The sequence below is a fragment of the Passer domesticus genome, chromosome 20 (genome assembly GCF_036417665.1).
Source record: "Passer domesticus isolate bPasDom1 chromosome 20, bPasDom1.hap1, whole genome shotgun sequence".
Classification (NCBI taxonomy): domain Eukaryota; kingdom Metazoa; phylum Chordata; class Aves; order Passeriformes; family Passeridae; genus Passer; species Passer domesticus.
In genome coordinates, this window is record NC_087493.1 from 1,919,134 (window position 1) to 1,939,197 (window position 20,064).

The 20,064-nt window shown below is 51.1% G+C and overlaps 1 protein-coding gene across 2 annotated transcripts in view; it reads left to right on the top strand.

Annotated features, from left to right (window-relative positions):
- The first annotated feature begins 694 nt into the window (after positions 1-694).
- RPTOR (regulatory associated protein of MTOR complex 1) overlaps positions 695-20,064 on the top strand; it is a 101,226-nt gene continuing 81,856 nt past the window's right edge. For both annotated transcript variants that reach the window (XM_064395898.1, XM_064395899.1), the window contains exons 1-3: positions 695-1,311; positions 11,833-11,935; positions 13,913-13,995. In XM_064395898.1, the coding sequence (XP_064251968.1) occupies positions 1,150-1,311; positions 11,833-11,935; positions 13,913-13,995 (348 nt within the window). In that variant the 5' untranslated portion in view covers positions 695-1,149. The remainder of the gene's footprint in view (positions 1,312-11,832; positions 11,936-13,912; positions 13,996-20,064) is intronic.

Below are 20,064 nucleotides of genomic sequence, written 5' to 3' on the forward strand. Positions count from 1 at the left end.
GACACACACACATCAGACACACCTGACGGGGCTGTGCCCTGCTCCAAAACTCTCCTGGGCTTTTTTGGCCCGGAATAAAGGAGCACAGAGCACAAAGTGAAGCACAGCCCAGGAACAGGCCTGGCCAGGCTGGCAGCCGTGGCTGGGAGTGTGGAACACCGAGAGGCTGGCACCGCTCCGAGCCAGCAGCGCCCACCAGGGCTCATTTTCACCTGGATTTCAGCTGAATCTCAAATCTCATCAGCCCTGCAGCACAGGGGGCTGCTCCAGGGGACAGGGACAGCGGTGCCACAGGGACACCAGGAGGAATTCCCCATGGAAAGGGGACCAGGCCCAGGACACCAGGAGGAATTCCCCATGGAAAGGGGACCAGGCCCAGGACACCAGGAGGAATTTCCCCGTGGAAAGGGGGCCAGGCCTAGGCAGGGGCTGCCGGGGAGGGTCGGAGCCTCCGTCCCTGGAGCGTCCAAGGAATTCCTGGATGTGACAGAGCTCTGGGCTGGGAACAAGGTGGGGATGGGCACAGCTCCTTGGGCTGGGAGGGCTTTTCCAACCTCAGGGATTTTGGGATTCTGGGATTCCCGCGCCGTCCCCATGGCAACGCGCCGTCCCCATGGCAACGCGCTGTCACCGCGGCGGAGCGCGCGGCGCGGCGTGTCCCGCGCGGCGGCCCGTACCGCGGGGCATTGTGGGCCGGGCAAGATGGCCGCCCCCGTGCCGCGGTGCTGAGCCCAGCCGCGCTCGCCGGCGCCCCGGGACGCGCGTCCCGTCCGCCGCCGCCCGCCCCCGGAGCGCTGCTCGCCGAGCCGCCCTCGGCCCGCCGCTGTGCGAGGGAGCCGCGATGGGCCGCGCGCCGTGCCCGCCGCAGGGAGCGCGGGGCCCGCGGGGGTAGAGGAGCGAGGGAGGCCCCGGGCCCGGTCCCCGCCGGTCCCTCGGTGCTCCCCGGGCCGCGCCGCCCAGCCCGGCCGGGGCCGCTGCCTGCGCCAGGTGAAGGCGCTGCGTGCCCCGGGTCCGTCCTTACCCGCTTAGCGGGGAGCGCCGCCCCGCTGCCCTTGCCCCGTGCTGCCCCTCCGGCCGGAGGGACCCCCGGCCCCGCTGGGTGCCGGGCTGGACATCGCTGCCCACCTGGTGCCCCGCGCTTCCCCGCCCATGGAGTCTGAGATGCTGCAGTCGCCTCTCCTGGGGCTCGGGGAGGAGGATGAGTCCGACCTGACGGACTGGAACTTGCCCCTGGCCTTCATGAAGAAGAGGCACTGCGAGAAGATCGAGGGCTCCAAGTCTTTGGCTCAGAGCTGGAGGATGAAGGACCGGGTAATGCTCCAGGGCACCGTGGGGTTTGCAGCAGGAGCAGCCGGGGGACAGGTGGAGAAGGAGCCAGAGCTCAGAGGGTGCTGAGCTGCTGCCAGGTGAAGGGCTGGCTGAGGATCCCGTGTTTGTGTCCCGGTGCTGTGGGATTGGGGCAGCAAAGCTGCAGCTGGCTCAGAGGCACTGATGTGGTGCTCATGGCACTGGGCTCTCGGAGCAGCTCCATCCTTTGGGCTCTTTGAGTGCAGCTTGGTGTGCTCTGGGCAGGGCAGGAGAGCAGCAGCTGCATGGGCAGCCCGGGCCAGGTGCAGGAACTGCAGCTGCACTGCAGCTGGGGGGGTTTGCTGTGTGCAGTGTAACTGAGGGGTCCTGGGCACAGACAGGGCGTGGGGTTTTGGAGGCAGCACGTGGTTTTCAGATGGAGCTCTGGTGTGTTACAGCAGGAGCCCCTGGGGTCTCTGGGGACATGTTGTGTGTCACTGACAGCGCTGGAGTGACACAGACCTGTCCTAGCTGGGACTCTGGGACACTCTGTGGGACACCTTCAATGTCTCAGTAAAGAGCAAAGCAAGCACCTAGGAAATGTCCTGGACATCATTGCACTCGTTCTGCTCTTGGAACCTGCTTAGGCTTCCAGCCTGCTGGCTCTCCAGTTCTGGTACCCATAACTTTGTGTTTGTGGGTGTTTATGGGTTTTTCTGGTGACCAGATTTCTGTTACCTTTATGATCCTCTTGTAAAGGATGGAATAACTCATCGAAACTGCAAGCTGTGATTTCTTTGCCCAGAGCCTCAGTGTTCCCAGCGTGCTGGTTGCATTTCTCAGAAGTTCTGAACCATGTACTGAAGGTGGCACTTGGCAGCTCATTGCTGCTTGAGCTGAGTGCTTTGGGTGTGATTTGAAGGCAGCACAGACACCACGCTGGCTGCTCTGCTCCAAAGGGTTCTGGCACACAGGAGACTCTCTCCAGTAGACTGTGGAGGTGTGATGAGCTTGCTGGTCTATTTTAGGTGCCTCTGCCTTCCTGGGATGCTTCCTGTTCCTCCATGCCTGATCTGCAGAGTTGCCTGTTTCTAATTCAGGAATGACTTTGCCCTGCTTGTGCTGATCAATAGGTTGTGCAGCAGCAGCACAGATCAGGGGGTGCTCAGGGGTTCTCTGTGCCTGGGAAATGTTTCAGTGCTTGCTGCCATCAGTGGCCAGCCCAGCCCAGCTCCTGCTGCCTGGATGCTGCAGTTCCCTCTCCTGGGACTCTCTGTGCCATGAAGGTCGTGGCTGTTGCTGCTGCTGCTCTCTGGGGATGAGCTCAGTGGGCCCTGGGTCACTCTTCAAGATGCTGAATCTGACTCTTGTCAAAGAAGAAAATAGAAACAAATCTCAAATTTTCAGTTGAGTCCTTTTTTCCCTGTCAGCTGAGCCAAATGACTTCACAGCAGGGCAGCTCAGGCATCGTTTGTGTCTGGGTCAGGGATCCTTTGGACAAACTTGCTGTTGTGTTTAATTACTTTTTGTTTAAGAACAGGTGCATGGGAAGGTACCAAAAGCAGGTAGAGACACCTGGGAGAGGAAGAGCACCTGATTTGAGAATGCTCAACCTCATCACTTTTAAATCTCAGCAGCTGTTTGTCACGTCTTGTGTTTTATTCCCCTTTTCAGCTGTCACTGGCTGTCTCCTGAGTGCTTAATGTGAGGTAACAATCACAGAACCTCAGCTGGAGAGGGAAGGGCATGAGGATGGGGTTTGGAATGCTGCAGGGGTGATGTCTGGTAAATATTTCCACCCTGTGAGCTCGAGTTTGGCTAACCCTGCAAAATAGTTCACAGAATCTGATCTGGTTTGACCTGGTGTGCGTGAGCAGGAGGTGGAGGGAGGGCAGCTCTCTCATGCTGCTGCTTTCCCATGGCCTGGCTGGGTGGGACAGGTTTGTCCAGGGAATGGAGCACCTGCAGATAACCCCGGGAGCTTGGTGTTTGTGGCCTTTTCCTGTGAGGCACTGGTGGTGTGAGGGCAGCCTGTGCCACCAGGGTGAAACTGGGCTCTTGATTTTCCCCCTTTTCGTTCCTGAACTGCTTTGTTTTGCTCTCTGGAATCACAAATTATTACTTCCAGTTTTAGCTGTCTTCAGGAAGTTTCTTCTCTTCCTCTTCCCTCGCCTTCCAGCACTGTCCCCAGTGGCCTGCAGCCCTGTCAGTGCCCACAGCCCCTGGTGGCTGCTCTGTCCCCACAGCCCAGCCCATGGCTCGGCCCCTTCCTTCCCTGCAGGCCCAGGGGGAGCCTCTGTGCCCATCCCCAATTCCCTGCAGAGAGGAATTCTCCTTTTGTCTCTTGGCTCCCTTTCCCACCAGGCAGGGCTGGTGGAGCCGAGGTGTGCTCCTCTGTCTGGGTTGCTGCTGCTGCTGCAGGAGGCTCCCTGAGGGCTGCAGGGCTGTGCCTCTGGCTGTGAGCTGAGTGTGGGAAGCATTCCAGTGCCTTCAGTCTGATCAGTGAACCCCTCACGGCCCAGGCTGGGACCATTCCCTGGCATCAAACACCCCAGAGGTGCTCAAAGGTGAGCCCAGACACGGCTCTGCAGTCCCAGGGCAGGTAGAGCTGTGGCATTTCCCCCTGTGAATTCCTATTTCCCCCGTGAATTCCCATTTCCCCCTGTGAATCCCCATTCCCCTGTGAATCATGGAAGCCCCAAGCAGTGGCAGATTTTGCCTTATTCATCGAGGAGTCATGGGGAGTGAGCCGAGCTCTACTACAGTTAGAGGAAGTGATTCACAGATCTGGGAGTGGAATGACTCCTCTTTTCATCTTGCTTTGTTGCTCTAAAAACCCCAGAGTTTATGTGAAGTTGAAGGTTCTTTAGAAGGCAGAGCTCTGATAAGGGGAGAATCAAATCAGCAGAGTAATGAGTGGTAAATGTAGAGAAAATAAGTGAGAATTCACTGGTGTCCCCCGCCCCTTCCTCCACCAGGGCTGCTCTGAAAACATTTAATCCTCCCTCTCCCCCTTCCATGGACTGCATATGCCATCAAAGTGACACTGCTTTGATCTATTATTTATTTAAAGAATATTTTTAACACAAGAGGGTTGGAATTATGCTTTGTGTATTGAATTAAATCTCCCAGCCTTAGTAGCAACCAAAGCATATAACTTGATTTAAAGAAAAAGACTTCAAGTACACCAGGTTTTACTGACAAGTTGCTATTAAATTCAGAATATTTAAATTAAGATTTGCTGTATTTATATTGATTTCTAAGATAAGCAGAGAGCAACAAAGCCGATTGTAATAGTTTCACCTCAACATTTTTTTTTCCTGCTGCCTCATAACTTGCTGAGTGAGAATTAAATCCTGTTTTTATGAGAAGAGGAATCCACAATTAGGTTTCTCTGGAAATGCAGATTTAAGCAGGACTGCATACAAATGTGGTTCATCCAGATGAGCAGAGTTTACCTGCCTGCACAGGACACCAGGGAAGTGTCCTGGTGGCTTTCTGGGGAGCTGGGCTGTGCCCTGCCTCAGAGCTGCTGCTCAGTGGCTCGTGCCGTGCTGACCTTCTCCCCATGCCTGTCCAGAGGGGTTACTGATCCCTCTGGGGCTGGAGCTCTGCTGGCACTGCCAGATCTGATAAACCCCTTGGTCCATTTGGTGTTTGTCTTGTTCCTCTGCTCTTCTCTGGCCTCTTTCTGTGGGTTATTAGCTAATGAGTGTTAATGGCCGTGGTGTGGGCTGTGAGGGGTGGCAGGGGCTGAGGGTTCCTCCTGACCTCCTTGTCCCACAGGCTCTGCCAGCAGCACCCTCACCAGTGTTTTTATCCCTGTGTTTGCATTTATTGACCCATCCTTGCTGAACTGGGACAGGGTGACCTCCAGCTCTTGTTGGGCAGGGATGGAGCGGAGGTAATTAGTGTAATTAGTGCAGTGCTGTGCAGAGAGCAGAGCAGGGGCAGTGGGAGCAGCCGGGGTGGCTCAGGCCAGCACTCCGGGTGTGTGGATGGAGCCCTGTGCTGGGGTTCTGGCTTTCCTGCAGCCTGGCACAGCCTGCAGCAGGAGCTCAGGCTGCAGCCAGCTCTGTGCCCTCTCCTGTCCCTGCACAGCCAGCTCTGTGCCCTCCTGCCTGTGGCACAGCCAGCTCTGTGCCCTCTCCTGTCCATGCACAGCCAGCTCTGTGCCCTCTCCTGTCCCTGGCACAGTGAGCTCTGTGCCCTCCTGCCCATGGCACAGCCAGCTCTGTGCCCTCTCCTGTCCCTGCACAGCCAGCTCTGTGCCCTCTCCTGTCCATGCACAGCCAGCTCTGTGCCCTCCTGCCCTTGGCACAGTGAGGTTTGTGCCCTCTCCTGTCCATGCACAGTGAGTTTATCCCCTCGCCTGTCCCTGGCACAGTGAGCTTTGTGCCCTCCTGCCCATGGCACAGTGAGCTTTGTGCCCTCCTGCCCGTGGCACAGTGAGCTTTGTGCCCTCCTGCCTGTGGCACAGCCAGCTTTGTGCCCTCCTGCCTGTGGCACAGCCAGCTTTGTGCCCTCCTGCCCATGGCACAGTGAGCTTTGTGCCCTCCTGCCCATGACACAGCCAGCTTTGTGCCCTCCTGTCCATGGCACAGCCAGCTTTGTGCCCTCCTGTCCATGCACAGCCAGCTTTGTGCCCTCCTGCCCATGGCACAGTGAGCTTTGTGCCCTCCTGCCCATGGCACAGCCAGCTTTGTGCCCTCCTGCCTGTGGCACAGCCAGCTTTGTGCCCTCCTGCCCATGGCACAGTGAGCTTTGTGCCCTCCTGCCCATGACACAGCCAGCTCTGTGCCTCCTGCCCATGCACAGCCAGCTCTGTGCCCTCCTGCCCATGGCACAGCCAGCTTTGTGCCCTCCTGTCCATGCACAGCCAGCTCTGTGCCCTCCTGCCCATGGCACAGCCAGCTTTGTGCCCTCCTGTCCATGCACAGCCAGCTCTGTGCCCACCTGCCTGTGGCACAGCCAGCTCTGTGCCCTCCTGCCCCTGGCACAGTGAGGTTTGTGCCCTCTTCTGCCCCTGGCACAGCCGCAGGAAGGCGCTGGGGGCTCAGAGGGGTGCAGGGGGCTCAGAGGGGTGCAGGGGGCTCAGAGGGGTGCAGGGGCTGAGCTGGCCGGGCAGGGCCCTGTGCCCTGTGCCTCACCCAGCCCGAGCTGCTGCTGGTGAGGGAGGCGTTTGCAGGTGCAGCCCTCGGCTGTCGCTCTGGGATTGCTCCTGACCAAAGCTCCAGTGCCTCCCCAGGCAGTGACTCCTGCAGGTCTGAGGGGCTGCCCAGGAATGGTTGGAAGGAGCATTTGCAGGGAAGATCTGGAGCTGTGTCAGTCGTGCCTGGGAACATGGGCACCTCTTAAAGGCAGTGCTAGACAGGAGTGGCAATGCTGTGGAGGAGAAGGCTGCAGGAAGGCAAAGCAGAGATGAGGAGGAAACCCCTGTCACAGATAAATGGGGAGTGACATCTGGGACATGCCTCTTGTCGGTTCTTTGCAGGTTGTATAAAGAAAGCAAAGATCATAGGAGCAAAATGTTTGCTTTCTATTCTTTTCATTATTTTTAAGAAGGGATTGACAGGGAAGGAAAGCCCACTTTGGCTCTAAGGATCCCAGTGGTTGGAAAGCAGTGCTTGGCTGCTGTGCTGTGACAGCCAGGATCAGCCTGCTCCAGTCTGGAGTTTTAACCTGGACCACAGTGGGTAACCCCTTGGATCTCCCAGGGCCCTGGGCCACAGCGTGCCCCTGGATGTCACTGCTGTCACACAGAGCAGCTGTAAGCTGTTCCCAGAGCAAGTGCCTGTGGATACCTGGGCAGTGAGTGACAGCAGGAACTCAGCCAGGAGCTTGGGAAGGGCTTCAGGGCACCCTGAGGGCAGCAGCTCAGAGTGGGCTTTGTGAGGAGCTGGAGCTGTGGGCAGGAGCTGCCTTCGCTGGGCACAGTAAACCCCTGAGGAAAATTCAGAGTGCTGAATTCCAAGGTGAGAGAAGGAAACCAAGGCCTCAGGAGGAGATGATCGAGGAATCTGGAGCAGGCTGGCACACCAGGAACCTACTCTGGGCTGCAGATGGCTGGAGACAACCTGCAGAGCTGTTGAATTATTAATGCTAACTCGAAGGAGTTCTTTGCATTCTGCTGCTTCCCTTGCTGTGGAGGAGCACACGGAGATTTTTTTTCCTTAATTTATTTATCTTAAACTTTACATTAAAAAAAAATTTCATTGAAACTGAAAGATCTTCTTTTAAGATGCTTTACTTGCAAGTGGTGCAGGAGCTGAAGGAGCTCTGTTCCCCTGGGTGAGGGAAAGTCGTGTCCAGGTGGGATCTGGAGGGAACCATTCCTTCAGGAGCCTGGCATGGGTTCTGTGTGCAGCTGTGATGGAGTGCAAGGGCAAGGCTTGGTTTGTTCAATACCTCCAGCCTTTTCTGATTTCAGAACCTTCAGCCTTTTCTGATTTCAGGCTGATTTCAGAACCTTCAGCCTTTTCTGATTTCAGGCTGATTTCCACTGTTCCTCAGTGGAAGGTGGTGGCAGAGCCCCCTGGGATGATGCAGGACAGATGTCACCCCTTGTCACCTCTCAGCTGGGAGCCCAAACAAAGGGAAGGTTGGCAAAGAGCAAACAGCAACCTCTGCTGTTGTTGAGCTCAAGGGAGAGCAATGTTTCCTCCTGTCAATGTTGCTGTTCCTGCTCTCTCTGGAGACCTCCTTGATGGAACATCTCATGGCAGGTCTCCAAAGGAGCCCACAGTCAGGAGTTACCTGAGGAACACCTGCTGGGGAAGAGATTTGTGTTAAATCTGTAAATGTGGGTAGAGAAAAACGTGAAAAAAAAAAGGCTTCAAGGAGGGAGTGAATTTCCTGTACAAAGAGGAACTTGAGCCTCCTGGCCAGGGAGGGTTTTCAAATGAGACTCATGCGAGGATTTGGAATTTGGAAATTTGTCCCAGGATCTGTGTTTAATGCTGATAAGTTCATCCTCAGCTCTGTCAAATAATGTAGCCACATATATTTCATGTTTAATGCTGACTTAATCTTGTGTTTGTATTAACTCCCAGAAGCAATTTGAACTCTCTGGCATAAACCCAGGCAGGTTTCTAACACTTGAGTGTTCATCTGGGTAATGTTTAAGCAGAAAGTTTTCAGCTTGCAAATTGCAGTGTAAAAATCAAATATTAATGGGGTCTAAAACGTCCAGTCTGAGATGTACCAGAAAATGCAGAATTTCTCATAAATGCACTGACTTGTTCTTGGTATTACTTGAACTAGAATATAAAGCAGTTCTGTGGCTCTGAGTTCCAAACCTGGTCTCACTCAGGCTTCAGTGAATGGTGTCTTGGTTTCAGCCAGGCCTGGAGTCACTCCCAGGGATGCTCCGGTAGGTGCTCCCAGGGATGATCAGGTAGGCTCCCTGGGATGATGAAACTTCACATTTTCAATCAAACCCACAACATAATGGTTTTTCCTAGTGAAAATACCTGCAGATATTGCACTGTACTCACCTGCAGATGTGTTTGCCTCTAAATGAAATAAGAGGTGAATTAGGAATATTTTAGAAGGTCTTTAGCATAAGATGTAAATTTTAGTGTCAAATGCTTTAATAAGCAGCTTGTCCCTGAGCAGACTCAGAACTCCCTCTGCTCCCTGAGTCCCATTTCTGATGGCTTTGGGATGAATTCTCTGCCATCACTTCTCAGGAAGAGCATTTTGACCGAGTGCATTTTGCCATTTAAGGATTGCAGGTTCTGACCCAGCGTTATTAAATCACTTGAAATCGGATGCAGTACAAGCTGGGGAGTTGTAGCCCATTTTTTAACATACAAATGACACTCCAAAGTGCAGAGCCCACACTAAGAGCTGCTGTGGTTTGATCTTGAGCCTTTGCTGACAAGGCATTTTGGATATTGGTTTTCTTACAAACTTGCCAAATGTTCTCCTGCTTCATTTTTTAATTTGAACAAAAATCCATGGAAATGTATTCTGATGGATATTCTCCTGAAACGGGGGAAAGAAAATTTCCACTGTCCTAATGACAGATGAGAATGTCCTCGTGCTGCTTGTATTAGGAGCCTTTAAATATGCAGTGAAGTTTCTGGTGTGTTCCAAAAGAGTTTAGAAATGGGAAAAGCATTGTTGGGATTTTTGGCCTCAGGGGATTTTTTTTTTGATCAGTCACCTGCATTGTCCCCCCAAACCCCTGCTGAGCCTGGGCTGAGCCCAGCGTGGGCAGCAGGGACAGGGATTGTCCCCTCTGCCCCTCAGGTCAGACCCCACCTGCAGAGCTGCCCCAGCTCAGGCAGCACCTGGAGCTGCTGCAGAGCCCAGAGGAGGCTCCAGGATGGTGCCAGGGATGGAGCAGCTCTGCTGGCAGGAAAGGCTGGCACAGCTGGCATTGCCCACCTGGGCAGGAGAAGCTTTGGGGTGAGCTCGGTGTGGCCTTGCAGGGCCTGAAGGAGCTGACAAGAAACGTGGAAAGAGTCAATTTCCAAGAGATGGAGTGCCAGGACAGAGGGAATGGCTCCCACTGCCAGAGGGCAGGGCTTGGTGGGAGATTGAGAAAAAAATCCTCCCTGTGAGGAGTGGCCAGAGGGCAGAGGGATGAGCTGTGGCTCTCAGGGTGTGCTCCTGATGCAGAGCAACCAGTGTGGAGTGCAAGGCTTTCCATCCTGCAGGGGAGGTGCAGAGGGGAAATCACCCCATTTGTCTCTGGGATCAATTCCTGTTCCTCTCATGGCTTTGCTGTCAGTTTTCCAGGAGAAACACTTATTTAAAAGTCTGAACCTGGGAATGAAAAATAAATATCAGCCTGTTCAGCATAAGCCACCAATCAGACGTTACCAGCAAAATACTGAAAAATAAGTCAGTATTAGACTGCAAATGGGAAACAATAAATAAATGAGATGGAGAAGATTGCTTGGCAGGATACTTTCTCTTGCAAGAATGATTTATGTGTTTCCATGTCTAATAAGTCATTTTGTGTGTAGTTTTCTGTGTTTCCCTGGGCTGTTCAGCGTGTGTGTGCAGCGTGGGATGGCTCTGGCAGTGCTCATGCCCTCCCACCCCTGCAGCCCCCTGGCTTCCCTGGGGAGCTGGCAGTGCCTGGGCTGTCTGGGGAGGTGTCCCTGAGGGCAGGGCAGGGGTTGTGCAGTGCCCAGGTGCTTTTGGGTGATGGTTTTGGGTGCTCCATGGCACTCTGAGCTGCTCGGGGCACTCAGGGTCTGCAGGACTGGGCTGCACCTTGCAGCTGCCCCTGGTTCTGCCAGTGGCTCTGCTTTTTCTGGGATGTCCCTAACGGTGACAAAGAGGCCTAAAACACGTGTCCTGAGTGCTGAACTGCAGCTCTGGGCTTCCACCCCATCCATGGGCAAAGGCTGATCAGGGAATTCCTGCCCAGGCTCCTGTTTCCATCTCTGTGCTGCAGAGTGTTGCTTAGCCCTGGGTGATTCCTGGCACGAGGAGCTCCTACAGGATTGCAGGTTTGGTAGCCAGAGCAGGGTTTGGGATGAAGCCATAAACCACAGTTCTTGCTGATTTTTTATTCCATGTTCCCCTCATGGCCATGGGAGTGAGGAAATGCTGCAGGATTTCTGTCCTGGTGTAGAGCCTGTGAATGGTGTCTGGCTGCTCCAGTTTCTGGATTAATTCCACATTTATGTGGCTCTAGGGTTTTCCCTAAGTGTGAAATTTGGGATTTTTTCCCCCTGCTGTTGTGGATTGCACGGAGCACCCTGGGGAGGTGGGGGTGTGGGTGGCCTTGCTGCAGGCAAGCCCTGAATGCCTGGAATCACTGAGAGCCTCGTCACTGCTTCTGTTTCCCCCTCTGGTTTAGGGGTAGGCATGAGGGAATCTAGGAAAAAAGCCATAAAGATGTGAAGGGATAATTTTCAAGCAGTATGTTCAAGCTGGCCAAGGTGGTTTGTCACTGGTTTAATGCAGATTTTGGGTCCCAGGTGAGCCTGGGTGGGTTTGTGGTGCCTGGGTGGGATAAGCCCATGTGGAGCAGCAGCTGGAGCCAGGATTCCTCCTTACAGGGCTCTCCAAGAAAACCCAACACGTGAAGAAAACAAAATAAAAAATGCACTAAATATCTTTGTTTTGGTGTGAGTTTGTTTGTTTAATTATTTCATGGTTTTGTTTGTCACTTGGGGTTTTTCCATTGTAATTCTTTTAGTTTCAATATTAGAGATCACACACTGCATTATAATATTGGTCAGGGGCCCTGAATAGCATTGCCTCATGTTTTAATAATGTGTTTCAGTTGGACAATGGCTAATTTAAGATGAGTAGCTGAAGTTCACTGGTATCCATTTCCATGCTCAGAAAGAGAAGAATGGGCTCTGGAAATAATAACAAAAATAGTAACATGGAGTCTGAGTACTGTTCTAATAAAAAATATGAAAAATTTCATCAGTCAGGCCTTGCTTAAAAATAGTCCACGTGCAAGAGCAGGTAGGAGAGGTTGGTTAAAGCCCTGCAGAAGTTCTGGGAGGTGAAGTTTGGAGGCCAGGGCGTTGCTGTTGCTGCACTAAGGCTGTGCTGTTGTCTTTGCAGATGAAGACTGTAAGTGTTGCCTTAGTTTTGTGCCTCAATGTCGGCGTGGACCCCCCAGATGTGGTGAAAACAACTCCCTGTGCCCGCCTGGAGTGCTGGATTGGTGAGTCCCCAGAGCCCCAGGCTGCCCTGGGTCTCACAGCACAGATTTCATCCCAAAATTGTGCATTCCCAGGGCTTGAAACTGGGCCGAGCAGAAGGAAATGTGAGATCTGATTTTTCTCTGGGTTAATGAAGAGTCCAGCTCCAACTGCTGCCATGGGTCACCTCTCCTGCTGTGTTCTGAAATGAGATACCACGGAGAAAAACAGCTGTTAATGAGCTGCTTTGCTTTCTTGTAATTGTTTTAGATTTATAAATACCTGAAGGAAATCTCTGAGCAGAGACCCCTTCAGAGTGCTGGGATCTGCAGAGCTTTCAATCCCTGCCTCACCCAGCAGAGCAGTGAGCTTTGTGAAACACCTTGCTGTGTTTTGAGGTGGCTGCTCTGGGGCTGTTCTAATTGGAATCATTCAGAAGACCTGGAATTATTCCCAAGGATGTTTTGCCAGCAGTTCCAACACCTGGGTTTGCTGCTTTCATGCAGCATTGCACTAAATTCCTAGGGTTTTTGTGAAGAAATTAAAAGTTCCCTTGGTTTTGGAGAAAAAAAGTCCAATTATCAAGATGACACAATTCTGAAGTAATATGAGAAGGAGATGTCCTGTGTACAGAAGCTTTCTCAGGTTTGGTTTTTCTCTAGGAATTGGGAATGCTCAGCCTGCAGCACGTCCCACGCTGGGCACTGTAATCCTCAGCTCCCAGGGGCAAACTGAGCCCTGCACAAACAGAATCTCTTTAAAAAACTTCCAGCAGGTTCCTAACCCTGCCTTACCTGCTTTGTGAATCACAGCATCTCAAATTTTTAACCTGGAAACGCTGATGAAAGCCTGGGCAGGCACAAGCAGGTGCCTGAGAGCAGAGAACAGCCCTGATGTCTCATTGATACACGAGCAGAGGAGCATTGCAGAGTCATTTAAATAAAGTCATTAGTGCCTATCATTAGCAAAGAGAATTTTGAATGCACTTTTGTAATTAAATTTTCAGTTTGTTTATGTACACAAGTGCTCCTTCCACTTCCAGCCAACTTGAAATTTCTGAAGAAGGTGATTGGGGAAATATCTGATGTTTTTTGTGCCATCAGTCTCAGGAGCAGGGAGTGGGGGGTGCAGAATTGTCTGTGCCACATGTGCAGGCTCTGGGGAGCTCTGGGGTGCAGTTGCTGCTGTTCACACCTGAGCTGGGGTCAGGGCTGGACACCCCTGGTGACAAATGGCCACTGAGCAGAGCCACGTGCAGCTGCTGCTGCACCTTCCACGTGCTTTTGCTCATTAAAGATAAATAACTCAAAATCCTGCTTTCATCCTGCTTTATTACATTCTGTTTCTATCAAAAGTATATTTGCAAAAACTGGGAAAAAAAACCCTTCACTGATTTGGTTTAGTGATTTTAAAATAATTTATATTAGATAGGAAAATATTAGCTTGTTTTTTTTTTTTTTTACGAAAACTTGTTAATTGTTTAATTATATGTCCATGGTGTTTGAATAAAGCACATGGCCTGGAATTGTATTGCTATGTATGGATTGTGGTAATTATCTAGCAATAAAATTAACTTCTTAAATATTACAAATGGCACACAATCTCTGCAGCAGGAAGCAAAGGAAGTAAATGAAGCAGGATTTTGCATTCATCAACAGAAAATGTTTGTCATCAAATATTTAACCAATTTGAGTTCTTGTCATTATTTACAATAGAAACCTTATTTCATTATTAAAAGAAACAAATGCAGTGCCTCTCCTGTGTTTCAAAACAAAAATGTGTTTAGCACCTCAGTGAGAGAAATCTTCCACATGTGACAGTCTGTAATGGAGCTGGATTTTTGTTGAACTGAGGAATTTGGGGATAATTTTTGGGTGCTGCCCCCAGGTAAATTCCAGGAGGAACAAGCTGTTAGTGAGTTTGATAACGAAAGGAACCTGCATGAAAACGTCCCTGGGTGATGCAGTGGGCTGAAACTGCTGCTGTGTGTTCTGTTCCAGATCCTCTGTCCATGGGGCCTCAGAAAGCTCTGGAGACCATCGGGGCCAACCTGCAGAAGCAGTATGAGAACTGGCAGCCCAGGGTGAGTGTTGGCTGCTCCTGGGGCTCCCCTGCCTTCGAGCCTGGGCTCGCTCTGCCCCAGGGCTGGAGCCTCCCCTCCACCCAGCCTGGGGCGTTTTTCTCAAGGCTTTCCAAGGGTGTTTATGTCTTGGAGCTTTTATGGCAGATATTCGTGTTCAGTTAAGACAAGAGAATTTCCCTTTTGCGTTTTTCCTCATGGCACATTGACAATTTTTAAATCTCAACAGCACGAGAATTTCACAGAAAATTCAAAAAGTGTCTGGAATTAAACAGAAGAAAAAGCATCTTGGAGCAAAGGTGAAACCAGCCCATTTTCTGTGCTCTGTGCAGAGCCCTGTGCTGGGGGAGCAGGGCCAGCTCAGGAGCAGCAGGTTCCCTGCGTGGGCCTGGTGGAGGCAATCCCAGAGCTGGGCTGGTTCCCTGGTTCCTGCAGGAAAGCACAGCCCCTGCCACATTGCAAAGCCAAACACGTCCTGGTTTATTGCACTCCACAGGGCTCTGGAGCTTTCTGCAGTAATAAAGAGAAGTTGGTGTGCCATCTGCAATAAAACAATAGGAGCATTATTGAATTTCCTAGAGCTTTCATATAAATACTAATACATCCAGTTTTGTCTGTTTCTTGGGGGCTTGGAATGGTTGAGGAGTTGATGGAAGGGAGACAATTTGGGGAAAACCGGGCAGTCTGGAGAAAAGAACAAATCATAACAATCTTCTGAAATAGCTGACATTCCCGGCTGGAGCTGCTGCCTCAGCACCTTGTTGGGAATGCACAAGGGGTGCTAACTGCACCCCTGGGTGGTGGTAGTGGTGACCCCTGTGTGACCAGCCCTGTGCCATCACTGCCAGCCAGTCCTTCTGTTCAAACATCCCCCTTTGTGCTCAGTACAAACAGCTTTTCTGAAAGAAAACTGCACGAGGGGTAAAGCATGAAAATTCCTTGTTTCTGGAAGCTCCCAGGCTGCACAGCTGATGGATATTTCCTTCCAGGTCTTATTGAGCCCCTTTCTAAATAATTTATCAGCTTGCCATTGCTTGAAGTATTTGTTCTGATTAAATTTAAGACTTTGCTTTATTGTTGTGTAGCTACATAAATTTGTGTGCTGCGGGAGTAGAAACCACTTCAGCTGTTGTTTCCTCTGCAAAATCCTGCAGTTAAGCAATATTCAGGCATTTCATGCAGTTCTCAAATGAAGATTGTACTGGGGGAGAGGGTAGGAGATGACAGAGCTGTGGGCTCGATCTGTCTTGATAAGGAGTTCTCTGAACAAGTACCGAGTTCTTGCAATTCAGTGCAGATAAAATTGAGATGCTGGTGAAAAAGTGGAAGGAAAATTGAGACAGCTCTAGACTAACACCCCCTTGGGTCTGGGGCTTAAGTTTTACTGGGCAGGGAAGGGGTTAAACCTGAGGGTAATCTGGAAAGAGGCTCAATTACAGGGATCAAAGGGGCTGCTTAAGAATGGAAGGAGAGAAGGGAGTGAAAGTGAAGAGCCCAGGACCCGGTAATGCCTGAGAGAGGGAAAACCTTCCCTGGGACTGCTGCTCTGCTCAGGACCCTGCAGGCACTGGGGAGGGGATGGAGAGAATGCCTGCAGGAGCTGGGGTTTGCTGGTGGAGCACCAGGAAAGGGGAGCCTTGGCCGAGACAGAATTGCCCAGAATAAAATAACTGGAGTTTCTGTGGGAGGCTGCTGGCATGCTCTGTATTTGAAATATTAGGTAAGGAATTGATCATGTTGAAATGGGATTTCTCTACTGCCGACCCCCTTCAGTACCCCTGTCTGTGTGAGGTGCAGCCCTGTATTTAAAATACTTAGGTGAGGAATTGATCATGTTAAAATGGGATTTCTCAGCTGCTGACCCCCTTCAGTACCTCTGCAGAACCCTGCCTGTGTGAGGTGCAGCCCTGTATTTAAAATACTTAGGTAATCATGTTGAAAAGGGGTTTCTCAGCTGCTGATCCCCATTCAGTGCCCCTGCAGAACCCTGCCTGTGTGAGGTGCAGCCGTGTATTTAAAACATTTAGGTAATAATATTGAAATGGGGTTTATCTGGTGCTGACCCCCTTCAGTGCCCCTGCAGAACCCTTCCTGTGTGAGGTGCAGCCCTGTGGCAGGTGCCCAGCCAGAGCACAGCTTTGCTGTGCAGGCAGGGAGCAGCAAACCTTTCCCTGTTGTTGGGGTGTAAATTCAGTTTTCTTGGCAGCACTGCACGTTGTGCCACTGCAAAGGCAGGGACTAGCCTTGGCTGAAGAGTCAGGAGCCTTTGCAAACAGGGCTGGTGGACTGTGAGCTGCCAGTGCTGCTGCAGTGGGATGCTTTATGGTGATGCAGGAGCTCGTGGGGATTTTTATGAGCAGGAGTTACTGCTCTGCAAGCCCCAGTTTGGCAGTGGAGCTGGGCCCTGTGCTGCAGCCCTGCAGAGCTGGATGAAGGTGTTCTGCTCTCTGGAGCACTGAGTTCCTGCACCCTCCAGGCTGGGATTGTCAGAGCTGTGTGTGAAGCACCCCGTGTGCACTGATCCCTGTACAGAGCCTGAGGGATGAGGCAGGGATGGAATTGCTGCCTGGCTTTGTTCCCCTGTTCTCCTGCTGGCCATGCCCTGCCCAGCACAGCCCAGTGCCCTGTGCCTCCATCCTGTGGGTGTGCAGTGCAGCCAAAGGCTGGGCTTGCATGAGGCACACTTTACATAATTCAGGACCTGCTATGAAGTAGTCTGGACCATATGCTTATTAAATTTGCATGAAATTATAGATTTTTTTTTCCTCTTTGTTAGGTCTGGCTTTTGGCCAGGTTCTCCCTTTAACTCCAAACTGACCAGAACACTCACAGGGCTTTTTCCTCCTTCCTCAGTCATTTTGCTGCTTCTGTTGGGATTTCACTGGTGCAGATATCCCAGTGGCATTCCTGCACCAGCTGCTTTTTGCAATCCTGTCCTTTATTCTCCGATGAGCTTTCCCAGTCCTGCCAGCAAGGCCAAAATCTGCAGTTCATAACCATTCCTAGGAGAGGTGAGAAGGATGCAGACACTCAGCTCCTGCATGGCTCCTGCTGAGCTGTTGTACTGGGATCTTCTGTACAGAGACCTTCCAGCTGAAGGGCACCTCTTCTGTAGAATGTGGGGTTTTAGCATCCTCTGAGAAGCAGCTGAATGGAGTGTGAGGGGTTTGGGGCTCTGTAAGATTGACCCCAAAGCAGTGATTTGCCATCAGCACTCCCCTCTGCACCAACCACCAGCAAGGCCAAGGGACTGAAGCATCACATCCCAAAGAATCCTCCCCTTACACCCACTTGCCTACATAAAACAAAGTCAATTACTGTATTGATTTTTAAATTCAAGTGCTACAGTTTTGCCTCCCTTTTTCTTCTCTCAATTTCCTCCTTTTTCGCTAAGAGAGTCGTTGGGGCTGTGTTAATTCTCTCCTGGAAGGAGCTGATTTCATTAGAGCTGAATGGATTATACCTGAATGGGCATCCCTGGGGTGAGGGAGATCTGTGAGCCATGAAGAGGGATGAAAATCCTGCAGGGGGAAAGGACTGGGGAAATCTAGAAGACAAGATTAAATAAACTTTTAGGAAGCCTTTGGGAAGGCTGGTTGAAAGCAAGCAAGTCCTGGTGTTTGGGAATGCCTGCAGCTGGAACGTGGCAGTTCTGCTGCTGTTCCTTGGGCAGGTGGTGAAGAAAGGGGTTTCCCATTTCTCTCTGATCCAGTCTCACCCGTTGTGTGCTGCCTCCTGTCTGCATCAGTGAGTGATGGTCTCTGAGGGCACATCTCCCACAATATGGATAAATTATCTCTTTTGTGGCAGGCCTTCAAGGAAACAGTGATTTTCTGATCAAACAGGCTGCTTCTCCCTCTCTTCTAGTCTGCTTCCCAACAGTTTTCTCTTAATTTCAAAGGAAGTACAGCCAAGATACTTGAAGTGGATCATTGAAAGCCTCTACCTTTTAGTGCATGTTGTCTGTTGTTGATGCTGTTGTTCCCCTCATTAGAGATCTCTGGGCTTTGATTCGGTGTCTGAGGTTTCATTCCTTCATTGCTTTTTTCTGCCTAATTAATTGGGAAGTTGCTGCTGCACATCAAAGGGGGAGCATTTCCTAAAGAGTAACTACTTAAGCATGAAAACTAATTGAACACATGACCTAATTATTGGTCTCTCAGTGAGTCATACTTTTCCTTTATTTCTGTAGGGTTTTTCTTTTAAAACAACAGCAAATACTAATTGCTCCTGCAGAAGAAATACTGTAGAATTCCAAAGGGGAACATGGAAAAGCTGGTACTTGGTCTCCAGAAGGAGATATCTGCAGATGTAGGAACATGTAAGAAAAAATGAATAGGAAGGAAAAAACCAAAAAGACAGTGTGACCTTGTTTAACAAAACCAGGTTTTCCTTAGAGGTCTGTGTTTGTTGGTTTTCATTTCCCAACAGCCTCTTGAATTTGGCAGCTATTTCAGGCTCTGCAAAATTCTGCTGTATCAATCCTTTGCTGTCTTGTTAAAGATCAACTGTCTTCAGCATAAACCAGCAGGGTTTTTTCAAGGGAAAAAAAAAAGTCTGCCACAGAAGTGGAGTCAACAAGTCTAGTTGTGAAACCCAATTATTGCTCTTGTCCTTCTGGCTGAAAACCTGTCGTGGTCAGGGTGTCACTGTCAGCCAGGGGCTGCCTCACTGAATACCCCTCTGGAAGCACTGGGCCAGGAAAGCACAGATTTCAAGTGATGAACCCACTCTTGAATGCCTTGGGAATGTGGAGAAAATGAGCAGAAATGAGTCAGTGGTTGTAATTTTCTCCTTGGTGGCTCTCCAGGTGCTCTGATCCCAACCCTGCCTCAGCATGGCCTGGCTGGGGAGAGCTGGAGCCCACCTGGCAGGGTGGGGAGACCCTCACCTGGGAGTAGCTGTACCTGGCAGGGCTCCTGGACCAGGGATAACTGAGGATTTGGGAATTGTGCAAGGGGGGAGCTCCCTGCTGCAGCTCTGGGTACAGCTCATGTTTGAATGCTTTTGATAGTGAGAAAAAAACCCCAAACTGATAAATCTTTAACACACCACTGAAAGTGGAAACTGTGAAATTGCAGTGGTGTACTTAATACCGATTTTTCAGAGATTCTCCTGGAAAAATGAGTCACAAATAGGAAAAAAAAAATAGTTGCAGGCATGGAGTGCTGTGGGGAAGTGTGTTCAGAAGCTGCAGAGACCAGGCAGTGGCATTAAGCTGTTCTGGGAGCTGAGCTGGCCATGCACTGCAGGCAGCCGGGGCTGCCATTCTGGAGCTAAGCCAGCAAACTTGCAAAGTCACTTTCGTGGGAAAATCCTGAAATCCTGTGGGTCTTGCACCTGCTGCAAGGCTGGAGTTCTGTGGGCAGGATGTGCTGGAAGGAAAGAGATCACCCAGCATCTGAACTCCTGCTAACTCTGCTCAAAGCCCTTGCCTTCCTGTCCACGCTTCTGGCAGTAACTTCATTTCCCATGTTTTAGCCTTCATGTCTGTTTTGGTTTGTGCTCTGCCACCAAAATGGGGCCAGAATTGGCAGGGAGGAAGGTTTGTGCTTTTGAGGGTGCTTTCCTGTGACCATTGATGTCAGCTTGTCAGAGATGGGAAGAAAGAGCTGACAGGAAAAGGCTCTTGGAGAGAAAAGCAGCTCTGCCTGGCAAAGCTGATTAACATGTTTCTGTAATTACCACCCAGCTCTGGGTGACCTATTTAAAAACACCTTGTCTTTGTGTTGGGTGGGGAGTGCAGAATCCCTGGGATGGGGGACAGGGAGGAGCCTCCTGCAGATCCCTTGGCAGCACCCTGGTGCTCTGTGCCCAGCAAATGCACCTGGCATGGATCCCCTGGGCAGGGATGCAGGGCTGGAGACTGGCACAGGCAAAGGAGCTTCTTGCTAACAGACACCTCCAGTTCTGTGCAAAACTCAGAGATTAAAGAGGAAACTATTCACATTTTTATTTATATTCCTGCTCCTCTCTAAGGCAGAATGAGGAAATCCTGAGGTGCTTTGGTTTGAACTCCTTTCCTGTGGAGATTAGCAAAGCATAAGCCTTGGAATGATTGGCTTTCCTTCT